The sequence below is a fragment of the Anser cygnoides genome, chromosome 7 (genome assembly GCF_040182565.1).
Source record: "Anser cygnoides isolate HZ-2024a breed goose chromosome 7, Taihu_goose_T2T_genome, whole genome shotgun sequence".
In the NCBI taxonomy this organism is placed as follows: Eukaryota; Metazoa; Chordata; class Aves; order Anseriformes; family Anatidae; genus Anser; species Anser cygnoides.
The window spans coordinates 31,365,206-31,389,390 of record NC_089879.1 but is presented as its reverse complement, the minus strand read 5'-3'; the positions used below and the strand labels follow the sequence as shown (position 1 = coordinate 31,389,390).

General features: G+C 41.8%; 1 protein-coding gene across 1 annotated transcript; it reads right to left on the bottom strand.

Moving 5' to 3' along the window:
• Positions 1-6,376: 6,376 nt before the first annotated feature.
• On the bottom strand, positions 6,377-17,566 carry LRIT1 (leucine rich repeat, Ig-like and transmembrane domains 1). The gene is made up of 4 exons (XM_013174965.3): positions 17,151-17,566; positions 14,175-14,641; positions 10,611-10,916; positions 6,377-8,042 (listed from the first exon to the last, which is right to left on the bottom strand). Exons 1-4 carry the CDS (start codon positions 17,270-17,272, stop codon positions 7,057-7,059), a joined length of 1,881 nt encoding a protein of 626 aa, XP_013030419.2. The 5' UTR covers positions 17,273-17,566; the 3' UTR covers positions 6,377-7,056.
• Between the last annotated feature and the right edge of the window lie 6,619 nt (positions 17,567-24,185).

The following is a 24,185-nucleotide window of genomic DNA, read 5'->3' as shown; positions in this document are numbered from 1 at the left end:
CAGTTTACAAGTGGTGGGCCATGATTAGTGGGCCTGCTGGGCTGCCATTGCTACCTATGCCTAGCATCTAACCACAAGAGTTTGGGCTTATTATTTTTAGTGTGGTGGCTTCTGGGGACATCCCTGAGAGCCTTGGTGAAGCAGCGGCTCTTGCAGTTTGGCACCGGCACAGCTCCCATGTGCATGCCGAGGCAGCCACTACTCACCCCCTTTCAGTGTAGCTTAAGCAGCAAAGGGGGGTGGGGCTGGCTGGCTAAACTGGGAGTGCTCCAGGAGTGACACCAGCAGCAGCGATGAGAGGATCCTATGATTCTATGGCTCTGTGATCTGTCGTTCCCAGTCAGCCCTCAGCCATGGCAGCAGAAGGCCTCAAGGATCCCTGTGTGGGCATGGGCCTCTGGGTAGGCAAACACCACCCACACCTGTGATTTCAGGCCTCTTCTGTAGTCTGCCATGGAAATATTCCCTAACAGAACAGTATTATTATTTTATAATAACTATTTTGTAATTTTACACATTATTATAACTGCTGATAATATTTTAGTAATGACAGCAGTAAACAAAATACATAGAAAAGAGTTGGGTGTCAGGAGCAAACCTGGGGTTTGCCTTTGCATGTGCTGCAGGAGCCATGAGAGAAAAACTTTCAGATGAAGTGCAAGAAAACCAATGTCTTGATGGCATTCAGCACTAGAGGTGATGGGACACCTTCCCATGATGGGAGAAATGGATGAAGTCTACCCAGGTCGTTGGGTCGTCCAGTCACATTGTCTGGGTGTTCATGAGGCAATGGAGATGCTCATCAGTGGAGCTTGTGAGGAAAATGTTCTAGAAAATGCCCATTTCATAAGCTACACAAACGCCACCTCTAAGGCAGCTGGGCTGGGGATGGTTTGGTTGTCCTTGATGAGCCATCACCATGTGGTTCAGCTGGAGGGAATCACCACTTGTAAGGCCCAACTTTGCAAAAGCCCTCACTCACAGGGAAGGCCCCTGCTTTACCACCGTCACACTCCTCTGCAGCCTGCAGGGAGGGGCCTGAAGTACATGACAGCTAAGCCATGTCTTCAAAAAAAATATTTTATGAAAGAGCAGAGTATTAGTATTTATATACAGAGTAAAAACTATTAGAGGTTTTTTTCCCTGTGTACATCTTTGGCCATAGCACAGGTGCATCGTACTGCCCGATGTCCTGGAATGCAGCAAGTAAAATTTAATCCAGGCTTCTCTGTTAGCAAGAAACACATTAATTTAAATGAGTTTATTAACAGTAATTAGCAGGTAACAATTGCAGTTGTTTTCTTGGCCCCATTTTTCCCACAAGAGCTCTATTCCCAGTCCCATCTATCTTCTACAGTGCTGAAAAATGGCCTTTCAAAGAGCGGTGTCTGTCAGTGCCATGGGCCAATGCTCCGGCTGTTTTCAAGCTGATATTTATTTGCTACTTGAGAGGCTATTTCTCTAAATATTCCCAAACTCCAAGTGTACTTAGAAGATTCAGCATTAAACTGAGAAACTAGTGGTGAATTATATATCGAAATGAGATGTATTGGTGGGTAGAATACATACTTTCTAGGGTAGTGGGGGGAAGGAAGGGAATATATATATACATAGGGATATATATGTGTATATACACACTCCAAACTATGTTAGCCGCAGCCTTTATGTTTTATGTTCGCTACTGGAATGGGATTATGTTGCCTCTTCAATTCAGCCGAGTTTATGTCTGCCTGTAAATTTAACGGTCACTTTTGTGACAGCAGATGTCCACTCAGTTCAGCTGCTTTTTAATATCATGTGGCATCATGATCGAAGCCAAAATGCAGAACAAGCTGTCTAAAACCCAAGCTGTCAAAATAAATTTCCATAGAGAGATTGTCTGCTAATCTATGGGAAGTGGAGTTTAAGAGACCACACTTACTGCCAAAGTAAATGCTGAAGGGAAGCCCTTTGCACGCTCCCAGCAATGGCAAGGGATTCAAACGCTGTCTTGAAATGGTGGGCACACAGGTCTGTTAGGAATCTAGTCCAGGCTGATGCTTTAGAATGACAGACCCTCTGCCAGGGTTATCACAGCTAGAAATCCCTGCTAGGGAGGACATATGAGGTAAGGCTGCAGTTGGGTATTTCAGATATGGTGCATGTAACACCAAATGGTACAGGACTGAAAAAGCAGCTTTCAAAAAGAGGTGAGTGATGTGAAAAGGAAGAGGTAGATAAGACTTTTCCTCCATGATCCTTCAACAGCAACAGCAGCTGTACAAACCTGCAGCTCTTTCCCCAATCTTTTCAGTAACCCAACGCCCCTAGCAGGGTCCCTCTAGAGGCCCCAGCACATCCCTGACCCTCTCAGATCCTGAAGACAGCTGGCAATGCAGGCCACCCACCCTGTCACCCTCGGGGGGGAAGGCAGGGCTCGAGCTCTGTCTCAGGGCAGGATCCGAACCAGGGAGCCAAGGGCCAACGCTGTCCCGCAGGGTGTGACGACAGCATGCACCCACCCCTTACTGCTGCCAGCCCCGGCCCCTGGGGATACATGGGCACTGCTCCATGCTCACCACCGCCTGGTCCCTCTCTCTAGGGTGTACACAGTAATTTCTCAGTTCGAACCTTTGTTGGCAGTTTCTAAATTCCTTATTTTTTAATTTAGACTAATAGGAAAGTAAATTGGGGGAAATTGTTTTGCTCTTTTTTGAGTAACAGTTTGCATCTTCTACTCAGAGACTTAAAAACTGGTGAAGCTCCTGCTAAGCCACATTAGTGTAGCCCTGAATAAAGACTGACATCCTGAAACTATTCGCAGAATACTTCTGACATAGAGGGACTTTGATGTCACGCTCGTCAGGACCTTTTTAACCTTTAGATTTTGTTTTATCAATGGAATACTTTCAAAGTCATTTTTCAATGTCAATTCTTTTTTGAAAATATCTTTTAAAATGTTTTTCTGTCCTTCTTGACATTTTGGGGTTATTCATTATTTTCCACAAGTTTGTAAGTAAGCACATGCATGCTTCTATGCAAGTATGTCCTATATTTTTTAATCATTTAAAGACCTTTTAGTCTATTTTTTCTGGGCACACAAAACTAAACATGCAAGTGACCACATTTAACACAGTTATAGGCCTTCCAACATGCTTAAATCATGTTATGGAAATAAGGTATTTGTCAACCTGGACATTATTCTGCATTTGTGGAATTTTTACACGTTCCATTCAAAATATTTGCAGAGACATTACAATTCAGAGCATACCTTATCCTTTTGTCTGGACCTACTCGCCAGATAACCTGGACACTTCTGAAGATGTTTTGGAAACTATTTTTAAAAGCCATAAAATAGTTTTTTTACACTTCTTCATGCACTTCAACTACTTGCTGTACTCCTTTAAAATCGCTTTTGGCACATCATTTTATTTATATTCTGATCACTTCTTTCATTTTGATGGTTGCTTTTCTCAAGATCCTTTTAATAAAAAGAAATAACAATTATTTTTCCAGAACAGTTCAGAGCTATTTGGATCCATTCTTAAAACACTATTACCTTCTTTTTGACACCTTTTTTTTTTTGTTTTAATTTTACACCAGTCTGATTTACAAATTAAGTATCAAAAGAGAGAGAGGAGCTTGTGTCACACAAAGTGTCCACTGAGTAGTGTCTTGTACTGCTCTCTAAAGTGCTCATCCCAGGCCCGGGTAGTGGCAGCAGACAGCCAGCACAACCTCCTGTTTAGTGCAGGTGGACAGCAACTTTATTCCTAAGTGTTAATGAAGTGGTCCAAAACTAACCCGAGAAGATATTTTTAAATGGTTTAATAGTAAAAGTAGTGAATATTGAACTCCAAGACATTCCTGAATACATTGTTTTTCTTAGTGCCAAAACATTTGAAAAATACCCCAAAAGGCAACAAACAGTTCAAAAGCTGACACAAAGAGATTATTAACAGAGGAAACATTTTCCAAGGAGAAAGAAAACATATTGAAGTGTCAAAAAAAAAATATTTATATATATACATATATCAGTTCTTACAGCACTTCTGTCCAAGGACTGACTTTAACCAAGTAAGAAACTGTTCCCAGGGATGAATGTTCTCCTTGCTTGAATTCTGAGCCAGCTCCATGCACGTCATGACCAGAGCGTGAAGCTTGCCTGCACTAACCCTGCTGACAGGAGGTGCCTAACACCCTGTAGGTTAAAACAACAACAAAATGCAGCGAGGTTTTTATCTGCAATGTTACATGCCTCATACCACTGCAAATCTGACCCAAAGCTTCAAAATTTGCATTCCACTCATTCAGAAAATCAATTTACCTTTAATGGTTTGAAATTTCACATGCAGTTTAGCAAGTAGAGGGTTTCTCTTCTGACTGACACCACGGAACACAGGTTTTATACAAACCTATTTCGACCTATTGCCTATCCTGTGTGACTCACCAGTTTGGTACAGAAGGCTTGTTTTGGAGCAGCAGCAGCAGCAGTTGAGCTGCTAAAATATTTTGCCTCACCTTTGAGACAGTGAGAATCACCATATGAAATAGAAAAGGAAAATCACATTTATTCTACTTGGGATTGCTATTTTTTCAAAGTGCAAAAAATATCCAGTAGAGTCTAAAACTTAACCCATCCACGGTGAATGTCACAGGAAGACCTAGCCTTCCTGCCCTCCCCACAAGCAAAGAGTGGCAGCGCTGACCCAGCCAGTGCCCTTCCCATCGCTGACTTTCAGACCATGTTCTGGAGCAGGCGGGTACTGCTCCTCATCAGGACTGGATGTGTCAAATTGCCCAGTTTATGCCTCCAGGCAGCTGAAAGCATCTCACTCCCAGTGGGCTCCTGCAAACTTCACTTATGTGAAAGTCCTTGGGCAGCAGCTCCACTCCATTCACTGCATGAGAGCTTTAGGACAGCCTTGATTCTTCATTGCTAAATTATCCATCCAGGCCCACGTCAGGCTGGGTACCTTTTGCTGATTTCTGCACAGCCCAGAGTACTACTGCTGCAGATGAGGGCAGGAATCAGGTTCAGTAAAACAACAGTCCTTTCAACCCATCCCAAAAACTCCTACTGGAAGAAAATTTTTGTTCCACCTTGAGGAGAGAGACTAAAAGCAATCCTAGGAAACACAAATGTATAAATAAATAATAGATCTATTACAGACTACCTATTTCATCAATTAATCTGTTGTGTTAAAATACATCATTTTGCAAAACACTATTTGTAATCCTAACAATTTATGCAGTCCAATGAGAGGAGTAGCATGAATTATTATATACAGGGATTGAAAAATTCTCCCAAAACAAGAGAAGTTCCTTATCATGAATGTAAGGAGGACAGAGAGTCCTACCAGAAGCTATTGTAATGTACTCCCTGTTGCTAGCAGTTATGTTGAGATCAAACGACTTGTTTTTTCCTTCAGACCAAGTAATCTGACATAACAGAAATCATTCAGGAAAAGAAGGACTTGCAAAATCCATACAGAGTGCCATTCCAAGTAGTGGATTTTGTTAGTCCACACTGTATGTACACATGAATGTGAGTGGAGAACCTTCCAACGCATTTACAGACATTTCAAAGCAATTCAGAAAGACTGAGGCTTTATCAGTTATCATTTCAACTTGGCTGGATCCCTCTTGTTCAACATTTGGCAGAACATCCATCATTTCTTTCATGAAGAATATTTATTACATATAGAAAACCACTATATACGGTATTAAAACCTAAGGGACTAGAGTGGAAAATTATACAGCTGGGAAGTGCTTTGTGATAAGTACACAGATCCAAATTCCTCCATAATTGCAGAACCTAAAGAACTGATTAGTTCACCCTGGTTAGAAAAGTACATTTAGATAAATATTAGTTTGTGGGGTTTTTTTTTGTTTCTCTGTTTGTTTCCCAAGGTTCTCAAACATGCAAAATGTTTGAAACCCAAACATTAGCAGTGAGGCTTTGCCACTGCTGGAAGTACTGACAAAGTGCGCCCAGCCAGCAGTGCTACCACCCCATCCCGCACCCCAGCCCGGCACAGAGCAAGGTATTTTCATGACCAAACCACAAGTGCCCAGCCGAGCCCTTTGGTCTTCACTACCAGTTTTGTCAGCACAGCCAGCAGTAATGACAGGGCTGCTCTGGGAGCTTTCTGCAGAACCGTCTGAAGCAGGCTTTTCAATATGGTTACAGAGAACACAGTTTTCAGGGTAGGCTATTGTATGATTTTTAAGAACTTGGTTTAGTGGGTGATATTGGTGGTAGGGGGGATGGATGGGCCAGATGACCTTGGAGATCTTTTCCAGCCTTCACGGTTCTATGATTCTATGATACAAAGCATGCTCTACTAATTGCAACACTGCTAGAAAATGACAGCTAGGCCTGATACTGAAAAACCTGGGTGGTCCTGTTCAAGTACATGATAAGAATAATTAGGGCCAAAATGCCATCCTCAAACTTATTCTATTATGTGTTCTTAGGAGTGAATTGCTTTTTGTTTCTTCAGTCATATCTCTTTGCACATTTCTCTGAACTGAGAGCATAAAGCTGTTGTTATGGACATACTATAAACGGTTGCTGTACATCCACATTTAGCTATCTAATAAGCATCAGACTGCAAAAGGTAAGACTCTCAATCTTAACATTCCTAGATATTTATATTAAAATTATTAAATGCTCTCCTGTTTGTAAACCAAAAGAACCTCGAAAGAGATGAGATGAAAATACTTAACAAATTGCAGAGCAGGTACTATACAAAACCAAGCAGAGTGTGCTCAGAATTGTTGCTTAATGTCCTCACACTCAGTGTGCATGTGTAATTTTATGAAAATAAGAGTGGTCCAGGAGAATGAGTCCATTAGCGCAGAAGCTTTTCATTGAGTACAAAACAGCAAACCCCAAGTGGGGCAAACGACACATTCCTGTAAAGCTTGGGCACCATCTACATTCTCGCATCCTCCTGCAGAGCATGTCAGAGACACACATGTTGACAAAACAGCTTGCAGTGTTGGAGCAAAGAGTCATATATAGAGCCACGTACTTTCCATCTATCAAGACAATGACCAGCCTAGTTACTGTCAACAAAAGTATTCGTTAGGTTGCCCCTCTATCTTTGGTATTGCTTCAGAGTCCACACTGGATCGGGCAGACAGCAGCCTGTTAGATTCATCAGGGGTATGTCTAGTCAAGTATTCTCCTTCCACTCCTTTTGCCTTGGCCCCAGGAGAAAGACTTTCAAAGGTGACGTAGGACTCTTGAATTTCCTTGGGTTTCCTCACAAGGCATTTTTTGCAGCGTCTTTTCAGTGCTCCACAGCAGACCACTAGTGTCAGGGGAACGGCAATGACACAGGCCACACTGATGACGACCACATTGATGAGCTTCTGGGTCCCTCCTGCACTAGCAACTTCATCTGTGGAAAATATGATGCATTGCTCCTTCCTGGGGATCAGCCCTTTCACGCAGACGCACACAATGTATTTGGTCTTTGGCAGCAGCCCATAAATGGTGACCTTGGTCTTCCCTGGTTCCACATTGATCCGCCGCATGTCTCTCTCTCCAAAGACTGCATAGAGGACACTGAACACTGTCGTGTTCCTTGCCAGAGGCGCCTTCCAGGCCAGGGTGACACTCTGGTCAGTGTCTCCTATCACTCTGACGGACCTCACAATTCGCTCCGGCTCCTGCTGACCAGTAGGTGGGCTCACCAGCAGGTTTTGGGGGTTGCTATCTTGTGCCCCATCTGGGATGAGGAGGCCCTCTCCAGTGCCTGCTCCATCTCCCAGAGTAGGCATGGTGGAGGTGGTGATAACGTACCTTGCTACGAGCTTGTCGTTGTAGGCAGCTGCCTCCATCCCGCTCACCTTCCCGCTCCATGAGCCTTTGGCACCAGAGTTGGGGTCATCCGTGCTTTCTGAGTCTGTGATGATGAGGGATATGAACGCCTCTGTTGCCCCCAGGAAGTTCTTTGCTTTACAGATGTACTCTCCAGAGTCAAGGTAAGAGACTACAGGTAGGCCCAGGATAGACCAGCTCATCCCATCGCTAGAGATCTCTTGGTGCACTGCAAGGAAGGAAAAATGTAAAATAAATAGATGATCGTTAATAGAACTACTAACATGTTTTGTGAAATATTAAGATTCAATTAGCTGAATGTCTGCTTGATACAGTAGAATCATCATTTATTTTGGCCACCAAGTACATTACAAAATCAAGTAATTCCAAGAAAATTACATTAACACTAAAATTAGTTTGTTAGGATCTACACTGCTTCAGAGCAAATAGATGCGAAGCATTTCATGCTATTTCCTTCCAACTGATGTGTAACTTGAAAACTAAACTGTGAAGTTTCTTATATTAAAAAAAAAAAAAGGTGTTTAAAAGCTCTTATGCAGATACAATATTTAAAAGAGTGGAGGGAGTGGGCTGTAACATGACCTAAATGCACTCTGAGTCACAGGAAGTAAAAGCAGTGTAGATTTTCTTCTAAAACCATATATGGACTAGCCTAGAATATATGAAGAAAAGTAGCTGAAAAATAATATCCCTTTTACAGTAAAATTTGGACAGGTTTTTATATCAAGGCAAACACAGGGAAGTCTCATCGCTTACCAAAGTAGACAGTTCCAGTGAGCAATATGTACACAGATGAGTGTTGATTTTCTCATCTGGTTTACCAGGAGGCTAAAACTAAGCATTTTTTTGCCTTTTTCTACTTATGCAGAAAGAAAGAGCTAGGATCATGCAGAAGGGTAAAGCACATTCTCCATTATTTAACCAGCCTCCTTAGGATGAGCATGTACTACCTGTCATTTCCCACTGAAAGGTAAACAAGGGAGACGTCTGAAAGGGAAAGGTAAGACAGGACAAAAACCTCTCCCAAGCCCATGTGGGTCAGGACCCAGCCTTGGCAACCGGGGCACGTTCCAACGGCAATGAAATACAATACAATAGCAGCAAAAAGTTACCTTTTCCATTTAATTATTCAGTGTTTGGGAATACTAAAAACCATAAAGCTACTGGTCTTCCTGTGGCACTTCCTCACACATGTAGGCTGTGGGCTGTTTCTCACTCCCCTCTATTCAGACCACCACCATTTCAGTGGTACTCTAACACTGGCACAGAAGCTGCCATTGCTGAGAAATAATGCATATTTTCAGCCAGCTTTTTACCGAAAGGTCCTACAGTCTGGCTTAATGGGGCACAAAATACATCATTCTCAGTTGTACCTCAAAGTAAACTCAACATACGCCTTCAGAAAAGCATTTTCTGTTTTGTTTTTTTGCTGTGGCTGTCTTTCAAGTGTAGGAGGGATGTTTGCAGCATGATGGGTAGACATTGTCATTATGAGGAGAGGCTCTGATACATCCTGCACATCATGCACAAGAGCAATGACTTGTGAAGATCCCCCCCAAAAAGAATATTTATTACAGGTGGTTCCACTGCTGTGAAATAAAAAATGCTCTCTTCCCTGTTTCTGCTGCAATGAGGAGTCCAGTAACCTTTTGACATTGAGACCCCATAGTTCCCAATCAGGCCCAGGTGACAGTAGCATTTAGGGGGGATTAGAAGAATAAGGGTTCAGGACTTGAGCTAAAACCACAAAAAGCTAAGGACAACTGCCTTGAATGTAGCAAAAATTTCTTCCCTAAATTTCCCATACTCTAATGGACCAACTCACTTTGCAATTTTGGGTCTAACCATTCCTGTGAATGAAAATCACAGAATCACAGAATTGTAGGGGTGGGAACAGACCTCAAGGGATCATCGGTCCAACCCCCGGATCATCGGGTCCAACCCCCAAAATGAAAAAATGAAAATATTGCTCACAAAGGCAGCAGTTATCCAAAAACTCCCCCCACAAGCAGGGTAAGCACAGAAGAGGAAGCTGGTCAGTATTTCTCTTACAGAGCATTTTCCCAAGAGACCTTGTCAATCCATCAGGAATTAATCACTTCTTAGAAGCATGGCATTTTTACTGGTGTTATGTCCTTCAGCAGTTCAGTGGTGTTTTTATTTTTAATATATCAGTGCCTTAATGTTGCTTGTTTGCTACCTTCTTTCTTTGCCACAGAACATTTGAATCCCAGCTGAATTCATGTCAAATATCCCTCCTCCAGAGGTGTTTGCCAACTGATTAATAGTAGCTCATCATTACTCTCAAAGACCCATGAAAGAAGTCAGTGAGAATTCTTTTCAGTGACTGAATAACTAACTTTAAGACAGCTTCTTATTACAGCTGGACATATTTCATTTCTTCAGGTCTGACAGATTTGCAGAAAAGCCTCTGAGTAATCTCATCACCACCACAATTGTGAAGAAAAACAAACAACAACAACAAAAACTGACATCTAATGCAATAGCATATATTTATCTGATGAGATTTACATCAACGTGAAAAATTTTATAGTCTACAGAAAATCACAATGCTATAGTGAATTACACATGTTACTATAGTGAATTATAGTGAATCTTAATGTTGAAATAAATAATTTATTTTTTCAGGTCTTTTATCAGCAGGAAGAAACTACTGTCACAGAAGCTTCCATTTGCTGTGCAGACCATAGATAAGAAAGGTGCAGGCCTAAGTCACTCAATCCACGTGTGGGAGAAAAGCTTAAGCCAAACATACCTGTGCCATTTAGTTGTGCCCCATCAGCCCGTCTCCAGCTGAGCTCAGGAATGGGCACTCCTGTTGTCCCACATCGCAGCAGCACGGTGCTGCCCAGAATGGTCTTCACTTTGGCTACAGATGTATGTACAACAGGGCTTTGACACTTCCTTAGCTCGACTTGGCTGAAGAAGACTCCTGCAAGGCTGCGGGGGGTGAAGCATTTCAGCCTGGGCTCAATGAATGCTATGTTAGGAGACTGGAAATTTAGGAAATGGACCATTTCATACAGACTGCAGTCACACACCCAAGGATTGTCTTGCAAACCTGTCAAAAGAAACCAGAGCACTAAGTCACTCCAATAGCACTTTTTGTTTCTGTTTTTCAGCAGGGCAAACTGCGATAGGCTCCTAGTGTGTCGCTTGCAGACTGCTTGTGGGAATGCAGGGAGGGTCGTATGATAGCGCCCGGTTGCTGTTGGCCAAGGTTGATGCACCCCCGTAGCTGGTCAGTACAAGGTAGAAAATATGGCTTGTTAAGGTATCTCAAAAGCTGGAGTCATGGGGGTGGGTTCATTTGGTTTGGTTGCCTATGAAGATACTATGCAATCTCTTCCTTATACAGTTTAGAAAATCCCTCTCACCAGGTATATTTAAAGTATTAGCCAAATATAGTCAGGCCAATTGTCAGGCCTACAATAGGTGTATAGACACTTATTAGACAATACCTATATTAAGAATATACACATAGGAAGGGATGGGTGTATTAAAGAACATACTCTCGTTTCAGAGTCTCACACTGTTTCTCTTTTTCTTTTTTCTGCTCTTTCAGTGTGCCTATTGAACTCAAATTCTAAAATAAAAATAAACCTGTGAAGATGGTACTGAAAAAGCAAAATCTGAGCTCGGAGCAATGCATATCCACAAAGAGAAACTGCTGCATTCTGATTAAATCTGTATGTCAACCTACTTACAAATATTCGCATTTGCCAGTCTCATGGACAGTTTCTGGCCTCTAATGACTTTAGCTAGCAGCATTGGCACTAGGGATTTTAGATTCCCTGACTCCAGGTATGTGCTTGAAGCCTAAGACAGAAGCACAGTGTCCAGGCCTCCCTCCAAGGGGGCTTCACTCCTTCTTTTCTGCAGGCAGCCCAAGGACAGGGCTGGCAACTGCCTGAAAATAAGGAGCACTGCTATCTATGTATCCCCTCAATTCCCAGCAAGCAGAAACGTCTGCCCACACTACAGTGCCCACTACTGCTGGCCCCTGGAGCACAGCAGCAGTAGCCACGCAAGCTCTGGCTTTTCAGAAAGAAACAAGTTTTGACAAAAACACATTGGATGCAGCACAAGGCTCCAAGAGCATCAAGGGGCTGCTTGAATTTGCCAAAGTCAACAGAAACACAGGGTAGATCAAAAGCCCCTGATGCCTCAAATAGTTTTAAAGATTCTGCTGACAAAAATCTCTTGCTGAGACCATTGCACACCATCCTCCCCAGGCTTAGAAGGCAGTCTGAAAGTGGTGGGCCTTAGCAGGAGCACGCTACTTATAAATGAATATATTTACATATTAAGGGGATTAAATAAAGAATTAAGAGTTTGGCTTTGTTATTTTATGGCATTTTTGCTAGCTGTTTACTTCTGACTTTGTGCACTAGATAAAAATTTACTCCAGATATTCTGGTGAAATCATTGTTTTAACTTTCTTTGCTGCCACTTTAGTTACTGTGCAGAACTCATCATGGATTAAATAATCAGGAGAGCCATCCATCGTGACACTTTACATTATTAACTCTGAGATCTGCTTTTCCTCTTTCACAGGCATCTCACACGGGCAATTCTCACACACAAAACCTTGCAGTCTTGGCACAGACTATCAGCCAGCAAGCTACTGCTCAAACTACTTTCTCTTGAAGCAGTCTACAAGCAGTCCCTGAAGAGGATTCACAATGATGCAATTTAGATGAAGGAAGGGACTGAGCTGACTCTTTATTATTCATAGATTTTTTTATGCCTCCATGAGAAACAGTCATAAGCAGATCAAAATGGAAACAGGCAGCTGTGGCCTCCCAGTCTGATCCTGCAAGGGACATGTGTTTCATATGGTCCCTGTGGGTGTCAGCTGGATGGGACCTGGGAGGTGCCATGTCTATACGTTACCGTACAAAGCTTAGCATTAAACTCATTTGCCCACATGAAATTTTTAGGATTCTGGCACAGGCAACCTGTATGCAGCTGGCTGTGCAAACACTCAGGTTGGCCATTAACATCAAATCATGATCTGTGCTTCCTAACAAAATACTGTTGTCATCCATATTGAATGGAATAACACTTTTACATGTAACTTGACTCTGAAAAATAAACAAAAAAAAGACCATGATCTAGGCGGTGTCTTGTCATGCCACAGATGAAAATGGGCAATCTCAAACAGCCAGCTTTGGCTTAAAGATCTCGATACCACACCTGGCAAAACAAAATGGGGAAACACCTGCTTCTTTCCTGACACTAGTCAAATCTTAAACAACATCTGCTCAGGACACTAAAAGATATATATATATTTTTTTTAAGTCCTGTATCTCTTTCTACTGCAGTCTAGTTTTAAAAAATGCACCTCCCCGAAATCTATCCAGAGAACAAGAACAGTGGGTACTTTTGGAATGAGAGAAAATGTTTCTGATGAGCTTATCAGCAAGTGCCTGAACTCAGATCCATAGTTGTAGAGGCAGTTCCTGCAGCTGCACACACCCCATGGATCAAATGCAGTCAGTGGAACTGGGTCAGCTCATGGCAAATGAAGACAGCAGATGGCAACAACTCTGAACCATCATCATCAACCCGACATGGATTTGAAACAGCATACTATGGCTAAAAGGCTGAGCAGTAATCCCCTGAACTAGTAAATGTACTAAAAACCTCATCTGGGGATACTGCAACTCAGAGGATTCAAGACAGTCAACTGTATTACCCTCTGACACAAAAATGCACTATTGCCCTGGAGCCATACTTCTGAGGAGCCCAGAATTGCCACCAAAGAGTGGATTCTTGTAACTTTATATCTGTATTTGGAGGCAGCACTACATTAGTGGCTTTGGGGAGACTTGGGTTTAATTCTGTGTGAAGAGAAAAAAGACTCTGGAAGGAGGCACACGCTAGGGCAAACTGGCAGTCCTGACCCAGATTTTATGCTCAGCAGTATTCCTTTTTAATTTGGACTTAATAAGTATCCATCTTTTCGTTTAATGCTGCATAAAACTGATCAACTCCGTACTAGCTGTTACTAGAAAACAGCACATGAATGATGTGGAGCTCTAATCACATTTGTATGCCTGCCAAAAAAGGCAGTGTTGATAAATAAAAAGTCTTGATGAAGGGTCACTAGTTTTGTGTTAGAAAGACTCAAGCCGGTGATAAAGTTTAGGGTGTAATAAAGTGACTTTGTTAATGTGTAAATGCATTTGCACACTTTATATAGGGCATTAAATTAGCAGTGTATATGCTGCAGTAACCACAGTGGGTGAAAAAATGCAACGGTAAGATGTGGAGCTCTTATCATTTTACTTCCTGCAAAATCAGTCACTCTTACCTAAGATGATCTTGGAGTTATCGTTGGGGAAGTAAGGAACAGCCTGCAGGTTGGCCCAGGTAGAAATGAGAGCCTGAGGAAGAGTCATCAGTTTATTGCTAGACAGGTCCAGGTATGTAATATTCTTCACATAACGAGCAGCATCCGGGGGTATTGAGGTAAGTTCATTGTTGTGTAAATCCAGAAGCCTTAGCTGTGGCATGTCAGCCAGGGTTTCCCAGGGGAATGATATTAAGTCATTCCCATCTAGCCTCAGCTCCTGCAAGCGACGGAGACCCTTAAAGGTGATCCTGCTGAGACTGGCCAGGGAGTTATAGGGCATCCAGAGGTACTCTAGGTTGTGAAGCCCATGGAAAGCCTCCCCCGGCACCCTGCGGATGGCTGTCTTTTCTATTCGAAGCTTGGACGTATCTACAGGGATGTTCACGGGGGTGAGGGTCATCTCTGGGTCATTACACAGCACTGTCCTGGGGGGGAAAGAAACACAGATGCAACTTTCTTGTATTTTGAGACATTTGTGAAAGTTTATTATAATACAAGATTTTATCTGCCTTTCTTTTTTTCACAAGCTTTATTCTTGTAATTTCTTGCTTGCTGATCTCTAAACCATCACCATAAGTACATCAGCTTGCAGTAATTCATATGTACACACAGCTTTTGACTGCAGAGATTGCAGCACTCTCCTGGAGTGCTGCAAATCTGATTCTGGCCCATATAGTGTTCCTGCTTTTTTCTCTTTCGGTTTTTTCAAGGGTCCTTACGATAGACAGCAGTGTCAACAGTCATGCACAACAGAGGATGCTAATGTATCTTAAAATACAAGAATCCATAAATTGAACATTAAAAGACATATGAAAAGAAGCCTTCACTGGTGCATGAAGTATGGGATGGGAGGAAGTAACATAGTCTAAATACAGCATAGGATCTCTGCTCACAAAGCGAGGATAAGAAAGTCAACTCACTGGTAATATACTACAGCAAGTTCTGCTTTACTGTGAAACTTGGAGATTTGTAGGGATGGCAAGAGCCACTTCACTGCAAGCATGTACAGTTTATGAGAGCAAAAGCGTAGAAAATTAACTCTTTGGAAAATACTATACTAAAAGCAAGACAGCTTCACGGGTCTTAATCGTTCCTTCCCATTTCACATCTCTAGAATCTCCCTGAAAACCCCATGCTACCATTTTGCAGTCTTCGTATAAAAAATTGTGACTTTGCCAAGATATGGGATTGTGAATAACCATGAGAAATGAAAGGAGATGAAATAGGTATCTCAGCCTGCACTTTAATTTGCCTACCAGCAAAAAGAGAAAGGCAAGTTCTTAACAAAACATAAAACCACCTCACAAAAGTTAATAGGTTAGACAGGCATGTCTCACTCCACATGCTAAACAAAATACTTCAAGAAATGTAATATGATCAGTCAAGTACCATTTTCTTATCATACTGCCTGGCTGATAAATAGAATTTTACAAAGCTGCCAAAACCTGATTGGTTTTGGCTGAAAGTAATTATTCTTCTACTATCGGCAAAAATGAATAACATCCCAGAGTTAAATGGTATTTGAGCCGCCAGTTAGAATTATTAATTTATAATCAAAATATCATTGTCATCCAGCACTTTTATTGTGGCATTAAATCCTGCCCACCCTCAGCTGAAAGCTGAGATTTTGAGGAAGAAAAAAAGATATCCAATAAGAAAAAGCCAGAAATCTTCTTTCAATAAAACATTGTGTAGACATGACACAAAATGTTCGATAACAGAGACACTATCACAGTAAAACAGTGTGCTCTGATGCTTCTCACAGTGTCCCTAAACTATGTCAGTGAGCACTAAACAATTAATCTATAGGATAATCTCCTTCTACCAGTGAGAAATAGAAATCTTAATAATAAAAAAAAAAAAAGTGACATTATGCTCCTTAAGAGACTAATGAGCATTTGCGTTGTTATGTATCTTACCAAAACATACTGTAGGTTTTTCCAGTCACTGAAAGGAAATTCCATAGGGAACTGTGACATTTATGGAGCAATAATAGGCTCTCCTGCTATCATACTCCCTTTTAACAATCGTAGACTATTTGCGTTTCTACCACGCTTCTTACTGGGAAAGTTTCTGGTATTAAATCTATAACACCATTAAAGAGATAAAAAAGCAGATCCATTTCATGGGGATCCAAAATAAAGGGGACAGCCTTTCATTTCTGTACTGTCATCTTGTCTAGAAAAAATATTTCTTCCAAAGGAGTTATCAAATACTCTGCCACAAAACCTCCTCTACTGTGAACCACACCTTATAAAAATGTAGCCTGTATCTCATTAAGTCAGATCATTACTTCATGATTACACTTCAGAAAGATTTTTTGATTACACTCCTCCAGGAAATCTCTGTGTAATGGTGCTGCATTCCAAAGCAGATGCCCTTCTGGTCTTATCTTCCTTTTTAACTGAAAGTTTCTCAGATTGGAACAGTCTTATTTTATTTTTATTACTATTATCTACCTTTTGTGTTCATTGTCATCTAGACTTGATCACTTTGCCTAAAATCTTCAACCAAAGGATTTTTAAGTAAATGGAAAGGATTGCAGTTGTTGGTACCCGATATAAACCAAATCTGGTTATACTTTAGAAACAGACCAGCAGAGCAGAATAAAGCCTTACCCAGCATATTCAACATACAGGCAAAAGAAATAAAATGTTGCTTAAATTTTATTTGTTTTTGCTGTTGCACCAGCAGTAATTATGTCGCTTCTGTTCTCACAGAGGAGATGCCCAAACGCTTTCTCTGAAATCAGCTTACTGTGTTTTCAGAAGCTAATCCTCTGCAAATAAAGCTAGAGTGCAAAGCAACTGGAAAAATAATGGACACGAAGTCTGGACACAATATTTTCTTCTCTAAGCATCCTTGCAGAGAAGAAATAAAACCCCCAACAGCCAGAGAAACAACGGCAACCCCCTGGGGAGAGTATTGGCATACCTGGCTTTCGTCCCCTCGCTGAGGCTGTGAAAGGCGCAGCTGCACTGCGATGGGCACGAGCCGCCCACCCGCAGCAGCCCTCCAAGCATTAAGCAGCAGAGCAAACTCACCGCGATCCACATGGCTACCTGTGCATGGGAAGGACACCTGGGCACTAGGCAATGTGCAGGGTTTCGCCTATGGTATCCATTGACTGCTCACATCTTGTTAACTCCCTTTCGTTTTCAGCCGCGCTGTGATCTTCCAGCCCTCGCTGAGTCCATCAGATAAAAAAGGATAGGCAGGGATTAAGGATGGGGACTTGAGTTATTTCCATGAAGGTGCTTATTGCTTCCTGGAACTGTACTGACAGCATTGCTTCCCTCAGGAAGCCCCATCAAACCACACTCCTCAGGAAATTTGTGGCTCTTGCGTGAGAAAAAAGCAAACATAGGTTTTGGGATGGACCTGCATAAGTGGCAAGATAACTGTTATCTGACCAGGAATTAGGAATAATGTACTTCCTCACAGTGACTTTGGGAATATTTAAGAAGAGTTTTTTGTGCTTATGGAATGTAAGCCTCGCGTAGAAGAATATTGAAAATATTCTGCAGTGATACTATTAAAAGCTTTTATTTTCTTTAAAAAAATCTGAGTTTGACCAAACAATTATTGAACTGTTGCCAACATGCCTGATGCTAATAAACAATGAATAACCCACATAATTCAGTTCCTATCAGGCCTGCAGGGCTGAGCACTGTGCTCTGACATGCTGACACAGCAATGCCTGGATAAGGGACCATTTTGGGGAATGCCACCCAATGTAGAGCCACAGCAGAGCTTCTGGAATACTAAGAAAAACTCAGCACTATCTTAATGACAGCCCAGGTCTGGATGTCAAACTACTTTGTCCTGTTGGAGACGACTCATGTTTTCAGCAGTCTTCATCTGACTACAAAGAACCCACTATGTGTGAGAAAAATGGAGCCTAAATATGCAAAAATGTCAAGCTTAAGAGGCTGCTATTTGAGATGGGAACAGAATTCATCCTAGCAAGGACATCTCATGCTTACAAGGGCTATTATTTTCTGATGAGTGTGAAAGTATGTAAATCACTCGCACCACAAATGTGTGACGCTCCCTTAAAAGTAAAAACCTCTGGAGAAACTAAGAGCTGATTACTTTCAACTGGATCAGATTGCTACTCCCCCTCTTCCCAGTCAGACTGCAAAACAGCTTTGGCAGAAAAACTGACCCCTGTGTCAGACACAAAACAGAAAGCACAGGTTAAAAACATAACAGAAGCGAAGAGTGATTAAATGGAGCTGAACAGCTAGCAATAAAGCACTAACCAGACACAACTCTTCAGAGATGCTTTAGGAAAATGTTTCACTTATAGTTCTGGAGTGCAGGAAAGCCACAGTGCCCAGCGCCGTTACAGGGGAGAGTCCCAGATGCCTCATTCCAGCACAGAACAAGAGCAATTCGACCAAAATCCTGGACTCCATTAAATCAATAGGAGCTCTGCTATCAGATTCTCCCAAAAAAATGGGGCGGTGGGATCAAACATAGCTGGCTGAGGCAGAAACCACCTGGCAACCCATTGGCCTTTCAGCACCAGCCACTTCCTGGCTTCCCTCTTCTTTGCCTAAGGTCAGAGGAGAAGGGGAAAGAAATTACAACCACAAAGATTTTCCCTAAAGATTAGGCTTTCTTGGATCTTATAGTCAAATTGATCAGAAAAAGTGCCCATCACAGATTCTTCTGCCCTCCTAATATAGGTGACTATCGAAATTCAGATTTCCCAGGGCGAGAACTACAGCTCTGCACCTTTTTAAAAGTCTGGTTGTACATACAGCTGCCCTTCTCCAGAGATACATGGGAGAATCAAATCATATGAACTGCCAAAAAGCCAAGGAGGAAATAGGAACAATCTAGCTCAAAATACATTTTATAGTTTAGAAGAAAAAAAAAAAAAAAGACATTTCAACATATAAAGCTTCCACCTGAGAGTGCTATGAGAGACAGATGTGTTTTGAAGAGCTGCTGTGGATGTTACTCCTCAAAACTCAAATCTCTTCGCCAGCCATGCAGATCTTTGTGTAGATTTTTTCTCGTCTTCCTAACTTGTAGTCCCATGGAGGAAAAGTAAGGCATTCATGCAACCCAAACTTGTGCAGCCATCTTAGATCCCTAACTAGACTAACTGGTCCTAGGTAGCTGTAAAGATGGTCAGGGTCTTTCAGAGCAAGTGCAACATGGACAACCTGAGCTGCCTGTTACTGAAGTTGGTCTCTGTTCCCACTGGAAACAGGAAATTGAAAGAGCCCAGTTCTTTGGCTTAGCCGGCTGCAGAAGGCTACATGGTGTAACTACCCTCAAGTCTCCCCTGCTTCCCCACCGCCACCTGCTCTCCTGCCTGGGCTGAGGATCCGCCTGTGAAAGGAGGATAAACCGGCTGAGGTAGCTCCAGCTCGAGAGTTCACCTCCCACCTCACCTTTCCAACATTGCTCCTGTTGCAGACCTCTTGCTTTTGGTTTTCCTTTCAAATATAGAAACAGAAGTTACTAGTCAGAAGTGCAGCAACCTGCACATATCTGTTCCAACGTACAAACTGCCTGAAAGTTAACGAGTACGTGAGTATGTTACAGCAGCAGAATAAGGCATTGGGCCTAACAAAGGTTGCTTCCCATGATTTTTTCATATTGTTGTTATCATGCAGAATTCATCCTGTGTTTTTCATTAGAATGAAATTACACTGGCAATTTTTCAATAATTCTGGGTAATGAACTCTCAGAGTTTCAAGGTAATCTAGATGTGGTTTGGGGCTAAATATTAAACAGACATTTTATGGTGCCATAGTTTCACATAAGCTTGTTTCACAAGTAACTCCAATAATTAATTAAGGCTTGTAGAAATCATTTACTAAGAGGATGGCCCGAAGGATTATTTGTCTCCATACTATTTTCACATTCTACATTTATTGTTCTTCAAAGAGAAATTCAAGTATCCTATTATTTATTTCTGAAGAGATAGGAACGTGATGCAGTGCTGCTCTTTAAATATCCAGAGTTGTTTTCTCATCAACTTCCATTAGGTCCCATTTCTAGATTTAATGATTTCTCAGTTCCCTTAATGTTCTCCAAGCTCAGACCAAGCTCATTGCTTTTTTTAGTGCAGTCATTGGTCAACGTGCCTTGCTGCCCAGGACTCTGCCTCAGCGCAATATTTGCAGCATTGACTGAAACATCTCTCTCCCCACTGAAGTTAAATTCTACTTGAAAAAGCAATACCACGTAATTAACCTCCTGTCTCTAGTGTCTTCGGTGCATCTGACAAAGTGGTTTCCCTCCACTGCAGCTCTGGAATAATAACCCTGTAGATAGTAACCAGTGACTGTATGGTAAGATTTGCTTTCATTAGCCTCAATTTTGCCTCACAAATGAAACACCTTAAATTACAACGAGATACTGGGAGCAGTAGAAGTAAACTTAATTTATAATAAACAAGAGCAAGCACAAAAGCATGCATTAGCAACTGCTAATGCCACGTACTTTGTCAAGAAAGCTGCTATTCGGTTAACACAACCAACTTGCCTCTGAACAAGAAAGAGAAAGACCTGGTGGTAGGCTGAAAGATTAATAAAACAAAATAAATAAAAGTGCTAATATTAGCATGTTTCTCACCTTGGAGTATATGTGCAGGTATGTCATAGACATGTGGAAAAGGGAGAGAAGAGGACCAGTCAACTAACAACACAGCTCTGTTTTTATCAGCACCTACATACTTAAGGTCTTCCTCTCCATTTGCTACATTCCCCTATATTCCTTCATCGGCACATGACCACTAGTGCAAATGATGGGTTACACATCAAGTCATGGATACAACCCCGTTAGGCTTGATCTGAGTGGTCAAGAGAGTAGGATGGGCCTCACCACGAGGAAACTACAGAAATTCATCTGGTGAGGCGATGGCTGTTCACTTCCGTGGACACAGTTATGCTCTCCAATTGACAGAAATAGTTGTCCTTGCTGCTACTTAGGAAGTAAAGAGTTTCCTCTCTGCTTCAAGCTAAAAATATGATCTGGAAAAAAAAAAATCATTCTAAGAAGCAGGTGGTGTCATTCAGCAGAGGTTTAAGAATTTGTTTTGCATTTACCAGAGAATAGCCAGATCCCCTGCTTAAATTTGTGGTGTTAGTAAGTGCAGAGCAAGTGGGGTTAAAACCTACTGACAGTAACAGTCCATGAAGTTCAGCACATGGCAATCCTTCCTGTCTTTCAAAACTGTATGGGGTATAATTTAGAGAATAATTTTGGTTTTGTTCTTAGTAAAATTAATTACTTGATATTACAGTTTCCACTTTTTTCCCATGTAGATTTTCTGAAACCACTGATGTTTTACCAGTTGATTTTACTCAGGAGCTCAAGAGCAACACTCAAGTTGCATGCTCTACTGAGTCATTCTTTTTTAATATGACCACTGGACAGAATTTATTTCTTTTCTCCAAATATTCAGAGAAAGATGGCATAAAGCAAATAAAGCAGCATATTTTATCATAAATGAAAGCCATAAAATACTGTATTATCATGATTTTGTCTGAAAGGTTTTATTAGCAGGCAACACAGGCCAGATGCTAAATCAATTTCATTAGGTAAATGCATCTCCAAGAAGCTTCTGGCAGGGCATATCTTGTAAAGAGGAAAATCCTTCCCACTGATGCAAGTCGAGAGCACGTTAATGCATTACGTCATTCTAAATTGGATCTTGCACTTAATGCCAGTGAAGGCAGCTTCTCCAGACCTATAGGACTGAAGTCATTAACAGATCCCTAGGCTTGCTGAAGAAATAAAAGAAACCTTAACGGTTTCCAGCATTGGGCTATAAAAGTCTTCCAGGGGTGTTTCTTTTGTGCATGTTTAACTTGGTTGTTATGGCCAGTACAGAACAGCAGAAGTGAGCACAGACCTCTAACCCAAGGGGGACATGAACGCAGTGGAGGACCTCCCTCGTGAAGGCAGCATTTGACCCATTTCTGTCTGTGCAGAAGCCGCTTCACAAGGCCACATCGCAACCAGCGATGCTCAGTGAAGTGAATTCCAGCAGAAGATGGAGGGGCTCACCAAGAAACCTTGCATCTCCCTCCCCCTTCACTTTGGGCTCGCACGCGTTGGTAGGTCTTGTCATGACATAGACTTAATGTGGTGGGTGTCCCTGTCACTGTCACACACATTACCTCTGGGAACAGGAAAATGATTTCTTCAAGCCCTCAGTCGCTCGCAAGGCAAGCTTGGCCCTGGTGTGGAGGAAGTGACACCAACTCCTGTCCCACCACCTTAAAGGAGGAGAGGCCACCACAGCCACAGCTCTTCTACTCCTCGTCTCCAAAGGCCCCACAGGAACAGGCAAATGCTTCTTGCATCAGGCATACAGGACCCCAGAGCAAAATTCTCAGGGACAAACTCTCTGTGAACTCATTCACCAAGGGAAAACTCCAGATTAACTAAGTATTTCTTTCTTAAAAGCCCTCTGCAAGGCTGTCTTCAAAGCTACTAGTCTGAGAGCTGATGAGAAAGTGAATGTGTTGTGTTGTCCACTAGATGGAAGCTGGAAGATGTTTCCACCCACAAACAAATACCCACAAAGTATGTATAATTCTGTATCAGTAAAAGCTTTAACTACCATAAAACCTCCCACCCACCTACTGTCAAAAACAACGAACAGGAAAACACCAAATGTGACAACACAACTGAGTTGCACAGTGTGAATCTTTCTGGGGATATCAGTGTTTCTGATTAGTTTGTTAAACTCACAGGAAGACCTACACAGCACAAAATGAGCATACGTGCTATAGTCATCTATCGGCTTTCTGCTATGCCAGCCTTCTTGACTTTGCACCTAGCAGCAGGAGAGAGAGAAAAACAGGAAAAGAGAAGCATTGCAGCAAATTCTCCCTGCTGGAATTTATGGTTTACAAAGTGCTGACTATTTCACATTTATACTGAAACAATGCCCGGGAGCTCCAGTAAGGTGTAGGCACTCTAAGACCAGTATCTGTACCTCTGGTGAAGCACATGAAACCAAAATTAAGGAAAGAAAGATACAAACAAATCAAGTATATCATTGTCTGATTGCAAGTATATATATATTTGTATGTATATATGTACACTCACACGAGTATAAACATCTAGACTTAAATCTTCTTTCCAGTTATTATGAACAGAAGAATAGAAATGCTCTATATAGAATAACCAAAACATACACCTAGAATGGCGCGAGTGTGACGTCTCGCAGCATTATTCTCCCTCACAGAAAACAAAAACAAAACAAAACAAAAAACTACTATTCCTCTTTGGGCTGCAGCAGCCACATATAATTCCACGTTAGTCCGTTTTGATGACTGGACATACCATAATCGTATTTGACATATGTATCTAAAATAAGTAAATTTTTTTAGATTTATGTTCCTGGTCCCTCTTCTTTAGCTTGCACATTCATTCCCTAAAATCCAGTAAGGTTACTGAAGTTTAACAAAATCATCATACTTTGGGCTTAGTATCCTTAGCTGCATGACAGAGGGGGTCACGCAGTAATGTTGCTGACTGCAACAACCTTTTCTGATTTGGATCTTAATAGCATTAGTCTAAGCCCTGCAGAGTCACCTCTGCTTAGAAAACAGTGCCTGTTTTATTTTGCTTCCTCAGGCATGCAAAAAGAATTAAACTTCCTGCACTTTTTATCTGGCTCCTGAATGCAGATGGAGCATAATATGTTTTACACAGCAACCTTCTGCCCTCTTTCCAGTCTGATAAACACCAGCTTTCCTACTCTGATTTACCTGCCTACTGTCTCGAGATTTCACAGGCCAAGTACATGCCCTTGTGGCAGTTCTAGTAAACTTCTTGGAAAATGTAAGTTGAGTCTTACACACAAGGACCAAGAAAAATAGAAGAGAAAACAAAAAAAAAAAAAAAGAAAGAAGAAAACAGAAGAAGGGAAAAAAGGTAGGAGGAAAGGGAAAATAAAAGCTTCTGCCCTGGGGTATTTTATTTTCT